Source organism: Herpailurus yagouaroundi, unplaced genomic scaffold (genome assembly GCF_014898765.1).
Source record: "Herpailurus yagouaroundi ecotype Mexico unplaced genomic scaffold, PumYag 67555, whole genome shotgun sequence".
In the NCBI taxonomy this organism is placed as follows: domain Eukaryota; kingdom Metazoa; phylum Chordata; class Mammalia; order Carnivora; family Felidae; genus Herpailurus; species Herpailurus yagouaroundi.
This window is the reverse complement of record NW_024420361.1, coordinates 3,838,358-3,858,428: the sequence shown is the minus strand read 5'-3', so window position 1 is coordinate 3,858,428 and position 20,071 is coordinate 3,838,358. Positions and strand designations below refer to the sequence as shown.

Genomic DNA, 20,071 nt, shown 5'->3' with positions numbered 1-20,071 from the left:
TTAGGATGTTTTATGTTTTATTTTCTTAGAATTCACTTTTTACTCTATGGAGACCAGTTCATTAAACACATATTTGTGAATATGTTATTTCATTATTATTACAGGTACTTTTTGGAGATATAATGCCTAGTCTCCAGGGTAATCTTAAAAGTGGAATTATTAAGTCGTAAAGGCTAAGGGAACTAGATCCTTGCATGTCTTTCAAGTCATGTACCTTTGAGAAGGGCTAGTTCTGACCCTATAAGCTATTCTCTTTGAATGTAAACTTACAGTTATATCACTCACAGTCAGGTCCTTGATCAGTCTAAGATCTAAGTATTTTATTTCTGCTAAAAATTGAAGACCCTTAAAATATACATAATCACTAGGAGATCCTTGACCAAAAGTCACACTAAAAGCAATCAGATTGAATAGACAATGAAGCTGAAAAGTCTCAGTTTGCAGCGTTTATTTCAGCGTTTGTTTCACATTGCTTTAATGGGCTGAGCTGATTATCATATGTGACAATTCCCTTTCTAGTTTTGTGTTCCGGACATTTTGTGAATGTGTAAAGCCTTAGGAGGGATTCAAGATTACTTAAACATATGAGCAAGGCTTATATAAAAAAGAAAAGAACCTAATATATAACCATAACTTCTTTTACCTGTTCTGTATTTTGGGTTCTATGTATACTGCTTGGGGGACAAGTCAAAGAAAGACAAATACCATATGACTTCACTCATATGTGGAATTTAAGAAATAAAACATATGAGAGAGAGACAGAGACAGAGAGAAACCAAGAAATAGGCTCTTAATTACAGAGAACAAACTGATGGTTACCATAGGGGAGGTGGGTGGGGGGATGGGTTCAATAGGCAATGGGGATTAAGGAGTGCAATTGTTGTGATGAGCACTGGGTGATGTATGGAATTGTTGAATGACTATATTGTACACCTGAATTTAATATTGCACTGTATGTTAACTAACTGGAATTCTAATAAAAACTTAAAAAAAAAGCTACTTCCCTGAGATTACTTCAGTCTGACTTTTAATTATGGTCTGTCTGATCTACTTGTGGTTAAATTTCAAAGAGTAAACTCTGATGTTCAAAAAATGGTCTATAAAAGTGAGAGTATGGGTTTTAATAATGATCTGATAAAAGTCAGTTTATTGATTATGCTCACATTCCTTACATTTTTCCCAAATCAACAAACTGTGTAGATTTATTAATGTGCAACAAGTTGATAGCTTTACACAATCTCTTCATACATTACTGTAATTTACAGCTAATTGACACAACTACAGGACATAGTCCCACAACAATAAAAATATTTTTTTTATTTAGAACAAGGAAGCTATTAAAAATTAGAATCATGGACTTACAAGGGAAACACTGACAGACTCATATGGAAGCATAGTTACAAAGTAGGTGTAATGTGCTGTTCTTAAAACAAATTGCCAAATATTCTGTATGCTATGGTTTTTCTTTTGTTTTTCTTTTGGTTCATCTTGGAACATTTTCATCCCCCCTTTCCCTGTTACACCAACAGTAATACTGCAAGCTTAATATATCAAGGCAGCCTTTGAATATGTTCTCACATTTGCTTCTGTAGCTGAGGAGAATTTCTCAGACAAATGTAGGCCAAAGAGGTATATCATCCTTACCTCAGGATGATGGTTATAAATGCAACCAAATGCAGGTGGGTTTGGTCCACAGATCCAAGGGGAGAATGTTTAGAGATATAAGAAAATGAAAGGTGATTTTTAGTTGTGCAATAACACATGAATACATGTGAACATAAAAATTTATATAGATAAAACTCAAGATCTTTCCTTAATCCTCCTCCCTTTATCCAAATTCTTTACCCAGAAATAATCATTGTTTCATGTACCATTACATAAATATATATGTACAAATAATAATCTTTATTGCTTTTATTATTCTGTAATGCAAATCAAAGATCTTTTGTATTGTATTATATATTATATTGTATTATATTGTATTGTATATTATATATTATATTGTATTATGTATTAGATATATATATTGTATTGTATTATATTATATTAGATTATATATTATATTATATTATAGATTAATTATATATTATAGATTAATTATATAATTATATAATTATAGATTAATTATATATTATAGATTAATTATAGATTGTATATTAGATTATATTGTATTGTATTATATTATATTATATTATATTGTATTATATATTAGATATATGTCTTAGTTCATTATTTTAAATTAATATATAGTATTCCATAATGTTTAATAACTTATCTACTTCCCTACTGAACAATGTTTAAATTGTTTCCAGTTTTCACTATGCTGCAATGAACATCCTTGTGCATGTGAGTGTTTCTATAAAATTACACAAAGAAGTGGGATTGACGGGGCACAGAGTATGTGCATTACTCATTTTAACAGATATTGCCAAGTGATTTCCCAAATGGCTATGCCAATTACACATCTGCCAGCAGTGTGCAAAAGTATACATGTTTGCAGGATGTTTTTCTGCAAATTTTTAGCCTTTTTAGGCTGGGACTAGTAATACTAGATCATGTTGAGAAGACAATTGTCCACACTACCTGCCACCTGATAGGTATTCTGTAAATGGTAGTTCTTTCCCCCTTCCTTTAACCAATTCAAATCTGATGACATCAGCAAATTAAATAGAATGAAACTTATTAGCCAAGTAGACTAACTTTTAAGATAAAAGAGTGTACTGAAAAGTATTTAAATTTTTTTAATGTTTATTTATTTTTGAGAGAGACAGAGCATGAGTGGGAGAGGGGCAGAGAGGGAGACACAGAATCTGAAGCAAACTTCAGGCTCTGAGTTGTGAGCACAGAGCCTGACATGGAACTCCAATTCACAAACTGTGAGATCATGACCTGAGCCAAAGTCAGAGGCTTAACTGACTGAGCAAACAAGGCCCCCAAGAGTCTACTGAGAAGTTTTATAAACTTGCAAAAATTAATGAGAACAAGGATAAGCACACACACACACACATCACATCACATCACATCACACCTTTAGGACACTTATTTATAGTGGTATAGACAAGGTTACTTTATTCAGATGCCAAGACAGTAGTTATTTAAAAGAAAATTGGTGCATTTATACAAAGACTAGTTTGGTCTTAAAATGAAGAAATTACTCAATCTTCTTATATTTGAAAGCCAGTAAATTAATTCCATACTCAATCTTCTTATATTTGAAAGTCCAGTAAATTAATTCTATAACTTATAATTTACTTAATTAGTTTAAGCCTTCATTATTAGAATTAATCTAGGCAAATGTAGCTTTTCCCATTAAACCCTCATGGAAACAGAGGACAAGTGGAGTATTTCCAAAAAGTGAAATATTAAGGTGATAGCTTAATAAGGGTAAAAAAGATTAAGACATGTAGTGTTGACCAGCATGAACTTAAATCATAGCAGTATTAGGCTGATCAAAGGTTCAAAAAACCAACTGAATAGAAGGTTTATTAATTCCAGAAATACCTGCTAAAGAAAACATTTTCCTTGGAAGTCTACAAAATTAAGTAAAATACTGTGAGTAAATGTCCCAAATGAACATTATCTTAATGATGGAAGTTACTTTCAGTGGCATCTATCTCTAAGCAGGATTGCAGCAAGTCACCCCACAAATAGTCATTGCCTACTCCATAGGAAGTGATAAAAAATGTGAATAAGTGAATGAAGATGTCTTAGTTTCAAAGGCATCCCAGGAAAAGGACTAACTCTCCCACTTGATAACCTACATGAATGTTTAATTTTCAGTGTCACTTATATGTATATAGCTTACTTAAATCCTTCATGTTGAAAACATTAAATTCAATGAATAAGTACGTCTTCTGTGCTTCAGCCCCCTGTGCAACTGTCTTACATACCTTGTAATAAAATAATCAAAGCCTGGGGAAGAGGTAGTGATAAGTATAATAATCTAGTGGAAAGAGTCCTAGACTTAGGAATCAAGAATCCTGGGTTCTACTTATAGTTACACTATCAGCCAGCTGTGTGCCATCAAACAACTGATATCAAACTGATATCAAACAGGTCTCCCTGAGCGTCAGTTTCCTCATATGAGAAATGGAATTTGGGTGTGGGTGAGTGTGAATTAGAAGATAGGAGATGATTTCCAGCTTATTTTTCCATAGATACAAAGCAATTTCAAATCCTTTAAACTTGTCTGTCTTGCTTTCCTTTGATGATGATGATGATGATGATGATAATGATGATAACTAATACTAAGAGCTTTCTATGCCAAATAGATTACATAGATTATTTCATTTGACACTTAAATCAATCCCATGAGGGAGGTACTATTATCATCCCATTTTACATATAAAAGTTACACAAAGATAGGTTAAGTAATTGGCTGAAAATCATAAAGCTAATACTAGAGTGTTAGAATTCCAACTCAAATAGCATTACTCCAGAACTCATGCTTTTAGTCACCATACTTTGCTGCATCTATAGGTTGCCTCATTATATTTTGTTTTTCAAGTTGTTGAACAAATTCTGTTAGATTTGACTAGTTCTTATAATAACAGGATAGATATTTGCCTTTTTTAAATTACTATCAAAAGTAACTTTTGAGTGCATGAAAATAAGAGATCCACCCAAAAGTGACTGTGTGAAAGAATACCCTGATTAAATAACTTAAAATTCAAAAAACTTCAACGGAGTATTTTTTTACAGACTGCATGATATATTTACAGAGTGTATGAAAAGGCCTTCAAACTCAATAAAACATTAAATTTTTCTTTACTACTCATATTGTCTAAGTCCTTCAATTTTTGTAAGAAGGCCCTACTTTTTATGTTTAAATATTCAGCACAGTATTGAGTTGTTTATTCCTGTGGCTCACATTTGCCATATACGTAACTATTGCCTTGTTGGCTACTATCTTTAGGTAGAGTTCTGGTAAAAAAAAAATAATTTTGTTTATAATCAGGTGGGCTTAGGCTTAGCATAAAATCCAAGCTGTTTTTCCCACACTTCCTAAAGTAATGGTTTCCAACTTGTAAAGTTGTACCAGCCCTCTTCCTCCTTTTCCTTCTCTTTTTCCTCCATTTATAAAGCACATATGACATCACCAATTTTAAGATCAGAGTGGATTAAATCCATCTGCTTTTTGGGATAATTTCACTACATCACCTGAGATAATGGGTATACCAAGGTATACCCTAAATCAGAGCTGGGAAACTCAAGTTGCCCTAGGAAGGATTCACAAAACTGCATCTTATTTCTGTTTGTTAAAATAGTTATGTTTTTCAGAATTAACAAATCATATGAAATGCAAATGGCCCCAATTTCTCAGTTACTCACCTCAGTGAGAGAGCTTTCCAGTAGCTCAGTGAAGTGCAGAAAGAAGGGAAAGCAGAAGCTGGAGAGGTGTTATTCTCCTTCAGGTAGAAGGAAAACTTTAAAAATCTAGGACATACTCTGAATTCCAGGATTATCTCAGGGCAAGACCTTGAAATTTAGAACAGATACTATTTTTTTTTCTTTGATATATTTTTTATACTTTCCACTCTGATAATGGAACATTACAATGGGGAAATCTATCAAATGATTTGCTGAATCTCAAAAATTTAAGCCTGTTTAAACTGAAAATACTTTAGTATCTAACTAAGGTTAATTAAGGGTGATAGTTGACATAGGGAAACTATCAACAGCTGATTTCTAAATCTAGGACATTCATTAACTAGCTGTTACAACTTGGACACGTTATTATTCTGAGCTATTTGAGCCTCAATTTCTTTATTTGTACAATAGACAATAATACACAATGCATATTTTTACTTGCACACTGTACAGTGGATGTAATATTTTCCTACTTAGTTTTTGGAATTCCAGTGGGTAAAGAATGCATGTAAAAGAATTTCAAAAAAATACCATCTGTTAATATGAGGCATAATTTTTACTGGATTGGTTACATGTATAACTAAGTAATTTTTCAATACTTGTTATTCGATGGTGGTGAAAGAGATATAAAGCATAGACAGAATATACTCTCTACCCTTACCAAGCTTATAATTATTAGGTGGTAAAAACTATTAGTGTAAATAGAGATACAGTATCATAAGAGCTATGAGGAACTTACTATGAGAGTTTTTGAGAGCTAAGAGAAGATTTCAGCATGGAACAATTTAAGATTTCATCACAAGGTTACACTTGAGGAAACTCTTGAAAAATTGTTGTAATTTCAACATATCTAGATTGGTGAGGATGGGGAATGGGACATTTCAGGTATAAGAGCAACATGAGCAAACATTAGGGGCTATATTTAGAGAACAACAGTTTACATTTTGGCTGAAACAGAACACTAGAAGGGGAGTTTCAGGAAGTAAGGTCCCTAGAAGCCAGATAATGAAGGGCTCTGAAAGTCAGACTAAGAAATTTATAGACACTGAGTGTTGCTGAAGGTTTTATTGAAGCAGGCAATGATATAGGGTATTTGTAGGGAATTGAAGCAACTTTTCTAGATAACATATTCTTAGATATAATTATATTTGTGAATTATTTTATTTTATTTTTTTTTCATTTGCCCATTTTTTTATTTTTTATTTATTTTTTTTAATTTATATATGAAATTTATTGTCAAATTGGTTTCCATACAACACCCAGTGCTCATCCCAAAAGGTGCCCTCCTCAATACCCATCACCCACCCTCTCCTCCCTCCCACCCCCCATCAACCCTCAGTTTGCTCTCAGTTCTCAACAGTCTCTTATCTAGACAGAATTTCAGTAACAGGGGAGGTAAAGAAAATATCTTTATAAGCAGACTAATTAGCAGCCTCAAACTATAATTTGCTTAAAGGGATCACAAAAAGATCCCTGGGAAATAATATGATGACAGATCAGAGCCACTAACCCTTTAACAGAATTTGCCATAAGTAATGATAAATATTTGTTCATAGGGGAAAAATATAAATCAAATATAAATGCTTAATGTGACCAAAGAACTAAAATAGAAAATGAATTGGCTTATTAAATAGCTTCCTAATATATACGTTATGTGTTGTTCACTTTTTTAAAGAAGCAATTTGTGTCCTACTTTCCATTTTCAGTTCAAAGAGAAGGCATAGAAAGGTGAAGCCCACAAACAATCATAACTATATATCTTTATTAAAGCCATTGCTTACAGCCACATTCAGGCATTTTTGTAAGCCACGATCATAATGTGGGGGGAGAGAAAACACAGAAAAGCTGGGAGAGAAGGGAGAGGGGAGAGGGGGGAAAAAGAAGAGAGAAAGAGTGTAAGAGAGAATTTCCAGTTCCATCCCATTCCCCAAAATATTTGTTTTGATTTGTCTTTGAGTTTTGATTTCTAAAAAATCTCAACCCTCAACAAGTGTAGAGTCTATGGTGGAGGGGAAGAAGGACCACATCAATAATATACTACTCAGTATTATAAGTGTGTTATAGTTAAATAATATAAAGTGATACTAGGTAGGAGAACACATCTGGGATGGAGGTGGGAGTGGAGTACTACACTGAGGAGAGGGTAAGAAGATTCAGAATTGGAGATGTATTCAAGAGGATAACTTTCCAGATGTATTTTGAGGGATAGGTAGAATTCCGGAGATGTGAGGGAAGGGTGGCTGTTGCCAGAGTGGGGAATGAAATGAACAAAGGCAGGGATAGGAGGGAGGCAAAATGCTCAGTCTGCTCAAGAAACAGAAAGCAGTACAGTGTGTCCAGAACATAAGGTGGGAGGAAGCAGGTAGTGAGAGATAAGACTGGAAAATTAGGATAAGACTGTTCTAAGGATCTAGGGGATCCTTTGACATCATCATGGTGAGGAGTTTGAACTTACTTTTGGAAGTCGATTATCAAATTTTTTGAAAAGATTCTGTATTACAAATGAAATATTTTATTGCTGAGATTATAAATTCCATGCTAAGGTAAAATCTCACTTTATTTCTTAATAAAGCTCACTTTATATCTTACTATTTCTATCAATGTTCTCATAAAGCATTTATGAACTTTTAAATAACTAAAAATTTAATGAACTTATTATTATCCAGTGCTGGAGCCTTGTATATTTTAATACAAAACAGTCAATACAATCTATAAGAAAAATATTTTAAAAAAGAATTCTGAACAGCAGCAAAAAAGTCAGACTTCTTTGTAAATAACAAAGTTTTAAAGTATTTAAATGTTCATTATATTATTATTTATGCCCCGGCTTGTGTCAAAAGATTTTAAATGGTTCATAATGGAAGCACATATAAGGAAATGATCATGAAGTATAAGTAAGAATCAGATATCAGATGTTACTGTGTGAGATAAATAAGAGTCAAATGTGTAGACCAGGAATATGGTGATTACAAGTATAGACCTGGAACTAGACTGTTAGATTTAAATTTTAGTTCTACCACATACTACCTATATGAACTTCAGTAAGTCATATAACATCTCACTGTTTCAGTTGCCACATCTGTAAAAATGGGAATGGCATTTGAACCTTACTAAAGTTTAAAATTGATTCAGTAGGTTAAGGGAGATAGGTAGTTTCAGAGAGGCTATGAAACCCAGATCATGTGTCCAAAACAAGGAAAGATGCATTTGGGGGTGCCTGGTTGGCTCAGTCAGTTAAGTGGTTAAGCATCCATCTCTAGGTTTCTGCTCAGGTCATCTCCCTGTTAGGGAATTCATGCCCCAACTTGGGCTTCCTGCTGACAGGACAGGGCGGAGCCTGTTGGGATTTTCCCTCTCTTCCTCCCTCCCTCCCCCTACAGCATGCACTTTCTCTCTCAAAATAAACCTTAAAAACAAGGAAAGACAAAGAAAGAAAGAAAGAAAGAAAGAAAGAAAGAAAGAAAGATGCATTTTGATTGAGGAATGTAATTTTTCATCTTTTTCATCTTCTTAACCATTTACTTGTCAAAAAGTGAGGTTCCAGGAAAATCATGTAGCTAGAAGGATACATAGAAGGATACATACACGCATATATACATAAAAATATTTCATTCATTTCTTTTTAAAAAGGTTTATGAATTTAATTCTCTTTTTCCTGTAAACTTATACTTTGAGCATTTATGGCTTCATTTTTATTTCATTTTAATCTACCCATTATAGCTGATCATGTAAATTGACAGCACTTTGATCACACATTTGTACCACCATAAATTTTCTTGAATGTGATGATCTTAAAGGTATTTCTATATTTAAATGAGTAGCCTGAATATACAGATTTGCAGTGTCCTGTAGAACACTCTGCAATGGTGGAAATGTTCTATATTTGTGTTATCCAATATAGCAGCCACTAGCTACATATGGCTGTAGAACAGTTAAAATGTGGCTAGTGTGACTGAGGAATGGAGTATTTAATTTTATTTGATTTTAATTAATTTAGATATAAATGAAAATAGTCACACGTTACCCTATTAGAAGTGCAGCTTTAGAAGAAACATTAGGTAAGAATCAGACAGCAAACAAGCTTTAATGTTCAGTGTCACTACATTTTAGAAGAATAAAACAAAACCACAAACTAAAAACACTCCATCTAAAATATCAAAGACACTAAGAACATGGGAACTTCCAAATTACTCTTTCTAAAGGATACTTATGCCAGTAAACATTATAAATACATCCCTGCTATTCTAGTATTTTGATCATATACCATGAGTTTTAGAGAATTGTTTTAATGCTTTTCCTCATTAGTCTCTCTTAGCTAGTAGAGCCCTAATAAGCCTTTCAAGCATATGTCTTTACCCAATCTTTCTAGTGTTAAAAAGCTCTTATTTTATACCCTATTCATTATCTATTATTTTATTTTGTCTGTGGCGCTAAGGGGTTTTTTGGCTATATTTTTATAAATCAATGATAAAATCGGAAAGAATTATTGAGTGCTCTATGCCAGGTAGTGTGCTGGACACCGTGACATGATATCTTATTCAATATTCACTAAAACCCTGAAGAAAGGTATTATTGTCCCCACTTTACCCATAAGGACACTGAGGTCCTGAGAGGTCAAGTAATTTATTCTAGGTTCTAGGACTTAATACTTACTGTGTGTTAGGCACTATGCTGTGCGTTTTCCATCATATGTTATCGAATTTGACCCTAACAACTATCTTATGAGTTAAGTATTATTGTCCCATTTTACAGATTAAGCAACTGATCCCCATAGATAGCATGTTCCTGAACCAGGAATTAAACCTAAGACATTTAAAACATAAGTCTACATTCTTAGCCACTACACTAGACTGTTTCATAGTTTTGTTCTGCTAAAGTCTACCTTATCACTGCCCATTTATTATTTGCCTCTCTATAAGCCATTCCAAATAGACTCATATTTATGGGCATTTTCTCCACATAGTGTTTTTTTGTGACTCATATTTTCAAACTGAAAAATATGAACCTCTTCAGCCAACATCTATTGGCTTTAATTTTCTTACTGATAATCTTATCAAACAGTTCAAGACTTTGGTGCTGTAGATACAGGAGAGATGGCAAGACTTCTGGGAATGACAATTAGGTAAGAGATTACATTCATAGTATAGGACTTTGTTTTCTAAATATTTGGAAGCTTGTTGAAATGAATGGAACTCTCATGCTATCTAATTTGAACTTTAAAACTTTTAAAAACTAATAAATAATATAATGTTCCAAGAAGGAGTCTTAAAATGACTGTGAGAATCCCTGAACATAATAATAGTGACTTAGGAACAGTTTAGGACTAACAGTTTCAAAAGAGGCAATGTCTTTAAAAACCACCTGACATTTATGCTGGCAGAATTTGCCAAGGCAAACTGCCATTTGAATACATTTCTTGAATAGTAAAAAAGATGCTTTTGTTAAAACCTTTCAACGTTAGTAACATGGTTAAATGCCTGCCTTAGGTTATTGTTGAATGTTGTTCTGAACTTTGTACAGGAAGAAACATATAAATTCTAATGATATTTTTTTTAGATGAAGCAAATACTTCCTTGATTGAGAATAAAATCTGTAATTCTTTTCTCATGTAAAGAAAGCAATAGGATGTATTAGAATGTACTAGTAATAGGACTTCTTCCCCTCATCCCTTTCCTCCAAAGGGAATTCCTCATATAAGAGACTTTCTTTTCCTTTCCTGAAGGAACCTAGGAGAAAAAATAAAGTGTACAGTCTCTTTGTACATGCTTTTTGTCTTTAAAAACTAGAAGTATATATATGCTCCATTGGAAATCAAAAAAAGATGCTATTGCCATAGCTGTTATTGTAAAAACAAAAAAAGTTAGCTAAAAAATACTTGTTTACAAAAAGTTTTTACTTTATTTTTTTAAAGTGTGCTCCAAATTTAGGAGGCATTCTGTTTTTTTTTTTTTTTTAATTTTAACGTTTATTATTGAGAGACAGAGAGACACAGAGTGTGAGCATGGGAGGGGTAGAGAGAGGGGGAGACACAGAATCCGAAGTAGGCTCCAGGCTCTGAGCTGTCAGGGGGAGCCCAATGTGTGGCTCAAACCCATGAACCGTGAGATTATGACCTGAGCCAAAGTAGGTCACCTAACCAATTGAGCCACCCAGGCGCCCCCAAAAGTTTTTACTTTTAAATGGGGTTTAACAAACAAAAAGCAGAATCAGACCTATAAATAGAAAGAACTGATGGTTGCCAAAAGGAAGGGGTGTGAGGGTATGGGCAAAACAGGTGAAGGGGAGTGGGAGATACAGGCTTCCAGTATGGAATGAATAAATCACAGGAATAAACAGCACAGGGGCACTTGGGTGGCTCAGATAGTTAAGTGTCCAAGTGTCCAACTCTTGATTTAGGCTCAGGTCATGATCTAACAGTTCCTGGATTCAAGCCCCCCTGGAGCCTGCTTGGGATTTCTCTCTCTCCCTCTCTCTCTGCCCCTCCCCCCACTCACATTTTTTTGATAATAATAATAAATAATAAAAATAATAAACAGCATAGGAACTATAGTTAATGATATTGTAATTATACTGTAGAGGAACAGATGGCAGCTATACTTGTGGAGAGCATAGCATAATGTATAGAGAAGTTGAATCACTATGCAGTACACCTGAAACTAATGTAACATTGTGTCTCAGCTATAGTAAAAAAAATTAATAAAGATAAGTGGGATTTAAGAGAATGGCAACTCTCCCGGTTATTTTACCATGAATTACCGAACAAAGAAATTTGGATCATAGCAGTTAAAGGACCAGTTCACCTCCTTTCCCCTTGCCATGCCCCCTCCCCCACCTTTCCAAATACACACACAAGGAAAGCTTGTGAGTGTCACGGCCTGAAAACAGGCCCAGCAATTTATCAAACCTCCCTTAAATAAGAGACAACTGCCATGGGAATTTTTACCCAGCAATTAGTTGCACTCACAATTTCTATGGCTTTATTTAATTGTAAGCAAAACAAGGCTGACCAAAGCTGAAAACATGGGCCTCTTTATCCTATGACCTCATTCCATTTTAAGGCAACCTACTTCCCTGAACAATCATTCACGTTATTGACCACACCCTTGAACTACAACGTATCAAAGCAACACACCCCTCCACACAGACAAGGAAATTTTTCTGATAGTGTATAAAAATCCTGGCACAGTGAGGGAGCTATCCACAATCTTTGTAACCAAAGAAAAGGGGAAAATATCACCTAAACAAAGATAAGCCCAAGCTGACTAATTATTGATAGCAGAAGTTGTCAATAACACACATAAACATAGATTCTCCCCGGGAAGCTCTCTAGAGTTAAATTTGGTTTCAAGTTTTAAATTCAGAAGAATGGTAACCCATGCAGCACACATATTAAGAGGTCCCTTCTTTCACCAAAACTTATTTTATTCAATAAAATATTGATGGCCAAAGCACAAAATTATATTTAAAAATGAAATGTAGACATATGGAACACTTACAGACCACTTCCTATACATCTATCCTCAACATGGATTTTCTCTAGGATAAGCAAATGGTATTTGTCCAAATAATTACTATGTTTTCTAGATAATAGGCATTTAATAAATATTCAGTTCAATTAATGACTGGTATTAAAAAATATTTTATTTTGGAGACACCTGGGTGGCTCAGTCGGTTAGGCATCTCACTTTGGCTCAGGTCACGATCTCATGGTTCAAGAGTTCAAGCCCTGTATTGGGCTCTGTGCTGACAGCTCAGAGCCTTGAGCCTGCTTCGGATTCTGTGCCTCCCTCTCTCTCTGCCTCTCCCCTGCACATACTCTGTCTCTGTCTCTGTCTCTGTGTCTCTCTCTCAAAAATAAATAAAACATTTACAAAATGTAAAAACACTTTTTTTATTTTGATTCAATTCTCTCTCATGCAAAAGAGCTCCTTTGCATACATGGAAAATATCTTAAACTTCATGAAAAGCTAATTAGTAGATGGGAAACATATATGTTCAGTAATTTTACATCAATGGTATTCATTAAGACAGTTTTTCATTTTGTGTTGATAATGGTAAGCTAATATTTAAGCTTTTTAAAAGGTTGAGTTGTAAAATGTTTTATTTTGTTTTGTGTAGTTTCTAGAACTCCATTTATTTACAAGATTGCGTTCAGTTTTAAAATGCATCTGTGCCTTTGATTACCCCTGTGTTTGATTTTACCTGTCCATATATATAAATCTGGTCATTTTAATTCTAGCATTAATTTATGTAATTTCATCAGCAACTGCTTTCTACATTCAATTTTCTCTGTTCTATCAATAAGATAAAACAACAACTGAGAGAATAATGAAATATATCTATTAATTATAGACGAGAAACAGGGCAACATTATATCTGGAGAAATTTAAAATATTTATATTTATAAACCCCATCTGAGTGCACAAGAAAGCAATAGAGGAAAACAATATACTAAAAAGAAACAGAAAATACTAAAGTGCTGCAAAAAGCATTTGGTTAAATCTAAAATGTCTACTATATAAGCTAACATTAAGATTCAGGAAACAAAGAAGAGTGACAATTTCAGTTTCTCAAAGGGAACATATTTTACTACTGACAAGTATATTTTATTATTTATTTATTTATTTATTTATTTTTAAAATGTGTATTTATTTATTTTGAGAGAGAATGAGCAGGGTAGGGACAGAGAGAGAGGAAGAGAGAGAATCCCAAGCAGGCTCTGAGCTGTCAGTGCAGAGCCCAATGGAAGACTCGATCCCGGGAACCATGAGATCATGATCTGAGCCCAAATCAAGAGTCTGACGCTTGCCACCCAAGCGCCCCTGTTTATTTTATTTATTTTACAGTAAGCTCCATGCTCATCATGGAGTTTGAGCTCACAAACTTGAGATCAAGAGTCACCTGGTCTACTGATTGAGACAGTCATGTACCCCAATTATATATTTTTAAATCTTATGAATTATCTGAATGTCATCCAAAACACCAGAATGCTAAAGGCAATTAAATTAAAAGTTTAACTGAATTTATGGTAAGCAACAATTGATTATAATACACAGGCCTAGCTGCCAGGATGACAAACTCTAGCCTCAGAATAGTTGCTACATACCAACTCAAAATGGCTCTAATGTATGGCATATTAAAGAGAGACTTTATTAAAACATGAAACAAACAAAAAAAGATTTTGAGTAATATGTGCTGTTTGATTTTTCTTGGCATGGTACATAATAAAGCTTCTGCCACATCTTACCCAGGAAGGTAATTTCATATAAAATCTAGGTTCTACTTTACACAATGACATCCTGTTAAGAAATAGGGAGAAAGAAAAATAAAATAGAAGAGTTTCTTCATCACATTGTTTGTGACAGCTACCTAAATAATTCTTGCCAAATTATCTTTTAGTGGATTTGTGAACGCCCTTTGATATCTAATTAGGTTTGAAATTTTATAGTCAAATTTTCTTCTTGTTTCACTAAGGGAATGAAACTTCTTAGTTTTGTCCTTTACTAAATATATAGAATTTCACTTACCTCATCCTCACACAACCTTTTTTTTTTCTTTTCAATTAAAAAAAACTTCAGACTTCACAACATTCTCCATTCCAATCTCTTATCCAAGTTTTTGTGGCAATACTTGATTTCCCTAGGGTTCTTTATAAATTTGTCTATGGGAAACTGTGCTTCAGGATGGCAATAGTCTTATAAGGATTGCTTTAGCAATTTCCAGGTAGAAAGAAGAAAAGTCTTGTAAAAAAGCTTGACCAGCTTGGTCCTGGGATTTTTAAAAAGGACAGTTGAACTAAGGAGTATACAATAAAGTGATCCTAAAATTTGTTCTGTAGTCAATATTTACAATTTGTTAAATTTCCACTCTTAAATTTTTATCTATATTTCCTTTACTAGCAAGTTGACAAGAAAAAGGGTTAATGTTTTTAAATAACTATGACAGGGTGATTTTAGCATTTCTATGATAATAGTAACCTGTTTTTGCATTGTTTTGGGGCTACTAAGGAACATAGATGATACCCACTTTGTTGTTCATTAACATCCTAATACTAAATATTAGAATTTACATTTGCATTATTATTATCAGTTATGCAAAGTAGTATTTTTTTATCTTTATATTTTCTTCCTTTGACTTCAATACAGGTGGAGGTTTTTTCCAACTAGAAAATTACCTACAGTAAATTCTGGATTTTTTCTTCATAATTTTCCCCCCAAATTAAGCTAGGCACAAAATGTCAGTAAAATTGTGGTCTTTGTAGTTGTTGGGTTATCTAGGTCTTTCAAAATTCTTTAAAAAGTTTTATTATATACTTTAGAAATTTTGCTTTATATTCTACTTTACGTTGTGGTTTTTGGGAAAATAACCCATATTATTCCAGATTTATACAAGAATCCAATATCAGATAATATCATCCCAATGGTTGCTTTTTGAACTTTTTACTGTATAAATTTTATCTTGAAAACATAATTTTAGTTTAGACAGATGTTTCCAGAAAGCTTAAATTCATACAAATTTAATGTAAAGGGATTCAAAGAATGAAAACAAACAGAGCTGTTAATTTTACATAGTCTTTCAATGTTCTTTTACATTCATTGGCAAGATTATTAGCACAGATACTAATGCTAAATAGCCCCTTTAAAAGCAAATTTATTTTATTTTAAAGGGTGCCTTAAAGTTCTGCCTTTTTAAACTTTTATATAACAATTACTTACATCTTGCTTTCCTCAGTCCTATATCCACTCTTTCAATCCTCTGTCTGCCAATATTCATAAATTATTCACTTTGGCTATACAAGAACCAGTGTGTTGTTTTCAGAAGATGAAACACATACAGCAATTTGAAATGATATTTGTGCCTATCACTTATCCTGGAGCAGCACACTGTTTGCTGAACACAAATAATTGCTCATCACTCCATATAAGCCATTGCCCCTGTACTACCATATTTGATATTTAAAAAAATCTATTTGTTTCTGAAATCAAGTGAATAAGTGGGAACTTACTCTATAAAAATCATTGTATTCAAGTTGAGGATTGTTTTTGCAGTAAAGGCAAATAAATACTTCGGGTCAGATATTCCAATCAAATCCGACAAAAAATGAGTCATCGTATGCTCTAGTTAGATTATAAAACTCACTGAAGCTGTTAAAACAACCACAAGCACTAGGAAGTGAAAAAACAGCAAGAGATGGAATTTAGGTGACTGTACATTGCATATATAGCTGCAATCCACCAAGAGATAACATCCTGTAGAACAGAGGCAGAGAAGCTGAAAGAAAAGAAATGAGGTTGAAGACATCCCCTATGAATTTGGCTTAACTATCATTGTGGTACCTGAGAATGGTTGCTCCAAACCAAATTTTGGTAGGAGGAGGCAGTTTTGAGAGGGGAGAGCACTTCCTGTGAGTTGATGGGGTCCAAGGCCTGAACCACCTTGTTCATGGGCCCACTGTAGGTTCTCACTCTCTCATACACTACATTTTTTTCTGGAAGGTGCTGGGTTTGGCTTGACTGATGGTGGCAGTGGTAATGCTGGGTTTGGCACTGCGGCACCTCTGGGGGCTGCTGAGTCCCACAGCTACTGCTGCTGTTCTCATTCCAACAGCTTGAGCTCATGATGTTCTCAGTGGTCAGCAAAGTACTCCTCAGACACTCTCCCTACAGAAAAAAAAACAGAGAGAGAGAGCACTCATGAATAAGGGTAGGAAGGAAGGCAAGCATGCACATGTAGAAGCCATTTATCAACCCCCTCTGCTTATAATGGTGCCCAGGAGAGGTTAGAGTTACCTGAGCAGCAGCAGGAGCAGGTCTGGCAGCTTCAGAGGAGGCAGCAGGTATTTGAGTGCAAATGAAAAGTTGAGTCACCCTGTGAGATTGCTCCAGGAAATGGTACTGACACACCCCTCAGGGGTGGATTCACCTGGCAGGTTTACCTACCAGGAGAGGCCCTGCTTTGCCACGGAGATTCAAGGCTGCATTTGAGTAGGTAAGAGAGTTTGAAAAGAACAGAAATGTGGGATTTTTAAGGCTGAAGCCAGAGCTTCCAAGTCCACAGGCTTGGAAATTCATTTAACTGTAAATAGGCAGACAAAGACATGCTCATGCCTAAATTTACTAGAGAAAAAAAGTCACAAACATCACATGAAAGTGACTTACTCATGGTTCTTAAGCTTAGCAAAAAAAATTACAAGCATGGGTGTTATCATTCCAGAGTCCCAGACCAAAATATAAGGTATTTGCCTAAGGACACCCTAATTTTTACATATAAATTTGCATTCTTTGCAAACCCCAGCTGGTAATTACAGTTAAGGGAGATTGCTTTGGGGTCTACTTCTAGCAACTCTAATTTATGGGCCTGTGCATCTTGAACCAGGCCTAGTATGACTTTCTAGTGTACATTGAACTGGATTTGTCTAAATGATTGAATTATTGTCTATAAATGGGAGATTGGTCAAGAAAGCTGTTACCATTCCACAAATACTTTGCATTTCAGCATTTGTTTTTATTGTTTTGCATTTTTACAAAAGAATATACCCTGATTTTATATGTGCCCTAGGAAACACTGACTTTGATTTTTTTTTTAATATCTAGCTGTTAAGGGAGCTGCAAGTCCTGAGAAGTGCCTTACTTTATGTAATGAGATTTAAACATGCTCAGCACTTATTACTATTTTAAATTAGAGATCATATGGGGCGCCTGGGTGGCGCAGTCGGTTGAGCGTCCGACTTCAGCCAGGTCACGATCTCGCGGTCCGTGAGTTCGAGCCCCGCGTCGGGCTCTGGGCTGATGGCTCAGAGCCTGGAGCCTGTTTCCGATTCTGTGTCTCCCTCTCTCTCTGCCCCTCCCCCGTTCATGCTCTGTTTCTCTCTGTCCCAAAAATAAATAAAAACGTTGAAAAAAAATTTTAAAAATAAAATAAAATAAATTAGAGATCATAATGCATGCCTACTTCCCTACCAAATTTTGCCTTTCAGGATACTTTAGCATCCCTGAACTCTAGAATACTCACCAAGTGTGTCTTCAGAAAACGGGTGTCTTCCTAGTGTGTATATCCACCATAGAATCTAGCATCATCACCATCCTAGAGAAGAGGAGAATATTATTGAGCTGGCTAGCCAGGCTTTTATTTGCTAAGTGAACAAAAAATAATGATTTACTGGTCACTTACTATGACCAGGTACTGTGTGAGGAATTTTACATAGATTATCTGTCATCCTCACAACTTTATGAGGGTGTATAGGTGAGGAACTGAGGCACAGACATAGAGAGGCACAGAAATTTCCCAAAGTTAAACAACTAGTAAATGGTGGGTCTTGGATTTTAATATAAGGCAACTCATTTTAGAGGCTAAACTCTTATTTACTGTATTATTCTGCTAGATAAATTTTAAAATTGTGTTCTGCATCTGGTCATCTAACAAATCTTCTAGGTGGAAAATCAAAAAAACAGTTTTTAACTGATCCTTTTTAAGTGACTTTAAAAGGAATCTTTGGATTTTTTGTGGGAGAGAGGTGTGCAAAATGCTGAAAATCAACCTTGAAAACTCTTTAAAATAATTTATTGTATATTTACATTGTGTGCTGTGTACTTCAAATCTAATCCTTCTTCATTTTAACGCTATTCCTCAAGAATCAATGAAAATTTATTTAAGTATTTATTTTTAAATTTTTAATGTTTATTTATATTTGAGAGAGAGAAAGAGAGCGCCAGGAAAGGGCAGAGAGAGACAGAGACAGAATCTGAAGCAGGCTTCAGGCTCTGAGCTGACACAAACCCTGTGTCAGGCTCTGAACTCACAAAACGTGAAATCACTACCTGAGCAGAAGTTGGACGCTTTACCGCTGGAGCTACCTGAGCGCCCCAAGAATCAATGAAATTTTACTTAGAAACATGTGATCTGACAAACAGCTTGGCAAAATATCAGATTGGTAACTTGCGAATATCATTAGCAGTATCATTTTGGATAAGCTTTGTGTGTGAACAGGGAATGGGTAAGTGAGGTCATCCAGTCAGCTCTGATTGTTTAACTCTGGATTTAAAATACAAACACATATACATAGTACTGTTAATATCTTCAGCCAAGAGGTGGCCTAGTAAATAAAGAGAAGGAAAGAAATAATAAAAATTCCTTCATCCATAAAATGGTGACCATACCTTCCCTCTTTTTGAGGCAGCCACCTTTATGCATTTGGGCAAAAATTAATGTGTTGGTTCCCTGAGCCTCATCCATTATTCTTCCCCATGGGCATGAAGGAGAGAAAGAACTTGAAGCTCAAAGATAGTATATAAGAAATTGGATTAGGCATTATCTGGCAGACAAACCACATCTGACTACAAAATAGATATTGACTACTTTGATTCACCTCAGAGAGGTTTATCAGTATTCTAACCAAAGTTTCTGCTCCTTTTCTGAGAATTTATTTGTGTCTTCAATGATCTGAATCTCCAATTGTCTTATTTCAACTTTATGCAGATGATATTAATACTCACCTATTTTATTAATAAATTCATATAAATATATTTGACTGTTTAATAATGGTATTTGTCTTGTTTTCTAGTTGAAAATCCAAGGGATTGACACTGAATTCTGCAAGCTTCATGATTCTGCTACCCTTCTAATATTGGTGGATAGAATAGTAAGAGTTGATTCCTTATTCTCAGCTACAGACTTGTTCATGGAATCTTTAATTATATTTCTG

The 20,071-nt window shown here is 34.5% G+C and overlaps 1 protein-coding gene across 2 annotated transcripts in view; it reads right to left on the bottom strand.

Annotated features, from left to right (window-relative positions):
- Positions 1–17,209, bottom strand: part of POF1B (POF1B actin binding protein) — an 87,402-nt gene extending 70,193 nt beyond the window's left edge. For both annotated transcript variants that reach the window (XM_040467645.1, XM_040467646.1), the window contains exons 1-2: positions 17,160–17,209; positions 16,707–17,030 (exon numbers count right to left, since the gene is read on the bottom strand). In XM_040467645.1, coding sequence (XP_040323579.1) covers positions 16,707–16,988 — 282 coding nt within the window. In that variant the 5' untranslated portion in view covers positions 16,989–17,030; positions 17,160–17,209. The remainder of the gene's footprint in view (positions 1–16,706; positions 17,031–17,159) is intronic.
- Positions 17,210–20,071: the final 2,862 nt, after the last annotated feature.